The sequence below is a fragment of the Mandrillus leucophaeus genome, unplaced genomic scaffold (genome assembly GCF_000951045.1).
Source record: "Mandrillus leucophaeus isolate KB7577 unplaced genomic scaffold, Mleu.le_1.0 Scaffold11, whole genome shotgun sequence".
Taxonomy (NCBI): domain Eukaryota; kingdom Metazoa; phylum Chordata; class Mammalia; order Primates; family Cercopithecidae; genus Mandrillus; species Mandrillus leucophaeus.
The window spans coordinates 1,601,604-1,606,481 of NW_012099209.1; the positions used below are offsets into that span (position 1 = coordinate 1,601,604).

The 4,878-nt window shown below is 51.3% G+C and overlaps 1 protein-coding gene across 1 annotated transcript in view; it reads right to left on the reverse strand.

Moving 5' to 3' along the window:
* UNC13A (unc-13 homolog A (C. elegans)) overlaps positions 1-4,878 on the reverse strand; it is a 103,831-nt gene that overhangs the window by 68,501 nt on the left and 30,452 nt on the right. Inside the window, exons 7-8 of the mRNA XM_011991186.1 lie at positions 4,715-4,769; positions 1,726-1,761 (exon numbers count right to left, since the gene is read on the reverse strand). Of these exons, the coding sequence (XP_011846576.1) occupies positions 1,726-1,761; positions 4,715-4,769 (91 nt within the window). The remainder of the gene's footprint in view (positions 1-1,725; positions 1,762-4,714; positions 4,770-4,878) is intronic.

Sequence of the window (4,878 nt, forward strand, 5' to 3'; positions counted from 1 at the left end):
GGTGGACCAAAGTGTTTGTCAACAGTTTCACTGGTCCTGGAGATAGGTTTGTCCACCAGGATATAAGGAAGGAGTGAAGGACTTCCCAGTTGGTGGAGAAGAGAGAAGGAGGCAGATTTATCCTCAGAATAGAAGACTGGCCAGGCATGGTAACTCACACCTGTAATCCCAGCACTTTGGGAGGCCGAGACAGGAGGATTGCTTGAGGTCACGAGTTCAAGACCAGCCTGGCCAACATGGTGAAACCCCGTCTCTACTAAAAATACAAAAATTAGCCAGGCATAGTGGCATGTACCTGTAATCCCAGCTACTCAGGAGGCTGAGGCAGGAGAATCGCTTGAACCCGGGAGGTGGAGGTTGCAGTGAGCAGAGATCGCACCACTGTACTCCAGTCTGGGTGACAGAGCGAGACTCCATCTCAAAAAAAAAAAAAAAAAAAAAGAGAATAGAGGACTGGGTCTCTCTAGAAGAGGCAGGGTATGGGAGAAAGGGAGCAACTCCTTAGGGCACGGGTCTGGTCTGTGGCCTGTTAAGAGCTGGGCTGCACAGCAGGAGGTGGGTGGCGGTTGGGTGAGTGAGTGAAGTTTCATCTGTATTTATAGTTGCTACCCATCACTCACATTACCGCCTGAGTTCCGCCTCCTGTCAGATCAGTGGTGACATTAGATTCTCACAGGAGGCCGGGCGCAGTGGCTCAAACTTGTAATCCCAGCCCTTTGGGAGGCCAAGGTGGGTGGATCACCTGAAGTCAAGAGTTCACAACCAGCCTGGCCAACATGGTGAAACCCCATCGCTATTAAAAATACAAAAAATTGGCCAGGAGCGGTGGCTCAAACCTGTAATCCTAGCACTTTGGGAGGCCGAGATGGGCAGATCACGAGGTCAGGAGATCGAGACCATCCTGGCTAACCCGGGGAAACCCCATCTCTACTAAAAAATACAAAAAAAAAAACTAGACGGGCGAGGTGGCGGGCGCCTGTAGTCCCAGCTACTTGGGAGGCTGAGGCAGGAGAATGGCGTGAACCCGGGAGGCGGAGCTTGCAGTGAGCCGAGATCGTGCCACTGCCCTCCAGGCTGGGTGACAGAGTGAGACTCCATCTCAATTAAAAAAAAAGAAAAAGAAAAAGAAAAAGAAAAAGAAAAATGGACATTAAATTTAGGGAGGGCGTGGCTTGCCTTCTTCCCTGAGACAGCAAATGAAGATGGAAGGCAAGGTGTGAGTATGGGCGGAGCCTAGGGGGTTGGTGAGGTCTCCGCGTGCATCTCCCTGAGGTTCCCGGCCCACCCCTCTGTTGGAGACCCCGGCCACCCACTACCCTCTGAGTGACACTGGACCCATTTCCAAGCGGAGAAGGAAGATAGGAAGACCAAAAGGCAGGAGATACAGGAGAGGAGGTGAGGTTATACAGGGGGAGTGGCGGGAGGAGGCCACAGCACCCAGCTGGACACAGGCAGGTTGTCGGTCTAAATGTCCACTCCTCCAGGCTGAACCCCCCCACCCCAACGATGGTGCCCACTCCCCAGCAGACAGCGGGCCTCCCAAGACAGGCACTAACAAACAGGGTACAGGAAAGCTTGAAAGGGGTCTCGCCAAGCCCTCTGGCCCCCATGTGCTGGTCACAGGCTCCCTGCTTCCCTGTGTGATAGTGGGGAGGGGCCTTGGGATCACCAAGGTGCCCACCTTCCCATGGGCCTCCCAGAACATCAATCAGGCTGAGTACTTACTGTGCTGCTCACCCCAGCCAAAATAATTCCAGTTGCCTACAAAGAGAAGGGGCAGAAATAATAAAAGGGAGCAGACAAAGGGGTGGGTGTAGGAAGCGGGCTCCCCTGCGGTCCTCCTCACTCTCCGCATCTGCTCCCCCCACCCCAAGAGCCCCTCTTGTCCTGAGTACCTTTCCTAAGTATCACTTTCATTGCTGACACTTGCTGTGTCTCTGCTCTCCACCTTGGGAGGAAGGTGGGATATCCCTGTTTGTTTATTTTTTTCTTTTCTTTAATTTTTTTTGTTTTTTGAAACAGGGTCTCACTCTCATCCAGCCTGGAGTGGAGTGGTGCAATCATGGCTCACTGCAGCCTCTAATTCCCAAGCTCAAGTGATCCTCCCACCTCAGCCTCCCGAGTAGCTGGGATTACAGGCACCCACCACCACGTTCAGCTAATGTTTTGGTTCTTGATGGTTTTTCTTTTTGTTTTTTTTGTGTAGAGATGGAGTCTTGCTATGTTGGCCAGGGTGATCTCAAACACCTGGTCTCATGTGAGGCTGAGTAGCTGCAATTTACAGGCATGAGTCACTGTGCCTGGCTCAGTTTTCAATGAGAGGAAAGGCTCAGTCAGGAAGTAACAAAGTGGGTATCTGGGCCCAGGGTTTTCTGACTATGAAGTCTGGGGTTAACAGTCTCCCAGTCTCCACCCTTTTCCTCTCCCAGCTCTTGGATAAGGAAAGACACACTAAATTGGAAACCCTAAGGTTTGAAACACCTCTGTTGGGTGGTCTGCTCATTTTACGGGTGAAACTATGAGGCTCAGAGAGATGCAGTGAGCAGCCAAAAGTCACACAGCCTCTGAGCATCAGGGCCAGGGCGAGAACCCCTTTGCCTATCATGTGCAGTACCTGGCACTTCAGAAAAATGTCCTGGACCAGAATCCTGGCTCCTCTGACCATTGACTGCTTCCTCTGGGAAATGGGGGTGACAAAATACGCCCAGGGAGGACTTGTGGGTAAATACTGAGTGGTGGTCTCTACTTCCCAAATCGAACTTGCCCCTGGCTCTAGTCCATCTGCCCAGGGACTCTCTGCCATTGCCTTCCCACTTCCACTCTGCCTGGCCCCACCCCCATTGCAACCTCTCAATGACCCCATTCACCCAGAGGGGGTTTGTAATTCCTTCCGGGCAGTGATGACTCCTCCCTGGCCAGGGAAGCCAAGGAACTTTCTCAATATCACACCCCAAGTTAGTGTAGAAACAGGATACTCCAGCTGGAGTTCCCCAAGCCCCCCTCAACCCCACCTCCGTTACCACCCTCCTGGACACATGGTGGGGGAGACACAGATACAGGGAAAGCTGTGAGAGGGGAAAAAAGGAAGATGGAAAAGCAAATGGAAAGGGGTTAGGCACGGTGGCTCACACCTGTAATCCCAACTTTGGGAAGCTGAGGTGGGTGGATCACATGAGGTAAAAAATTTGAGACCAGCCTGGCCAACATGGTGAAACCCCATCTCTACTAAAAATACAAAAATTAGCTCGGCGTGACGGCATGTGCCTGTAATCCCCACTACTCAAGAGGCTGAGTCACAAGAATCGCCCAAACCCAGGAGGCAGAGGCTGCAGTGAGCCGAGATCGTACCATTGCACTCCAGTCTGGGTGACAGAGGGAGACTCTATCTAAAAAAAAAAAAAAAAGAAGATGAAGAAGAAGAAAAGAAAGTAAATGGAAAGGAGAAGGAGTTGGCTGAAGAGTGAAGTGGGGTTTTGGTGTCAGCAGGTGGGAGCTCTGTCCTGAGGCTATATGATTTGCTACTTCTCCTCCACCACAAAGCAATGGGAAGTCATTTTAAGGAGGGAGACAGCTCTTCCATCCATGAAAAGACCTTGTCTGGATGCATCTGAGTGTCGACAGGGCCCAGGAAGATTAAAAAAATCTTGACAACTGCAGCCTTGATGGAAATAGGAAGAGAAACGTGATCATCATCATCAACAGACAAGGTGCAGTGGAAAGGGAAGCAAAGTTGGAGTCCCTCAGACCTGGTTTCAAATCCTGGCTCTGCCACTTGCCGGGTGTGTGGCCTTAGGTAAATCACATCTCCTCTTGGGCCTCAGTTTCTCCATCTAAGAAAATGGGTTAGTGAAACAGCCTTCATCTGTTGTACGTGTGCCCATTGTACATGTGCTGGCAGGATCTTCTGTCTGTGTCTGTCTGCGCCATCTGACTGTAGGCTGCTCGGGGTTTGTGCTGGCCCCGTGAATAGTTTGTGGAATGAGTTATACGCCCTCATCCAGGATCTGATGAATGGAAAGTGAAGCATCTACGAAATGTTTTTCATATCTCTAGATGTCCTGGATCCTTCCAACAGCCCTTAGAGGGAGGGGGCTGTCAGATGGCACTATTTCAAAGAGAGGGCCCCTAAATATAGAAGAGGGACGCTGGCCTGCCCATGACCACATAGCAAGGTGGGAATCAAGCCCAAGTCTCAGAACTCTCCCTTCTTTCCTTCCTTTCTTCCTTCCTTCCTTCCTTTCTTTTCTTTCTCTTTCTCTCTTTCTTTCTCTTTCTCTTTCCTTCCTTCTTTTTATGAGTCAGAGTCTCGCTCTGTCACCCAGACTGGAGTGCAGTGGCATGACCTTGGCCCACTGCAGATTCTGCCTTCTGGGTTTTAGCAATTCTCCTGCCCCAGCCTCCTGAGTAACTGGGATTACAGGCACCTACCACCATGCCTGTTCAATTTTTTTGTATTTTTAGTAGAGATGGGGTTGTGCCCTGTTGGCCAGGCTGGTCTCGAACTCCTGACCTCGGCCTCCCAAAGTGCTGGGATTACAGGGGTGAGCCACCATGCCTAGCCTCAGAACGCTAATTTCTAATATACTGTAAGTGGACACTGCACTCTCAGGACTTGTATCTCCAGACTGGAGGAGCCTTTAGACAGGACAGTCATGGGGTAGGGGAGGGATGAGTGTTTCAGCTGATGCCCAAGGAAGAATCAAGAGGTACTTACAGCACTGGTTGCTGGGGACAGGCAGAGGCTTGTCTTGCTCATCTTGGAACGAATACTGAAGGGGTGGGGGAAGGAGAAAGGGCTTATCTCAGAGGGGCCAAAGGCCAGGGGACCAGGATAGTCCTCTGTTCCATCCCATCCCGACTTCCCTCTGCCTCCCAAAT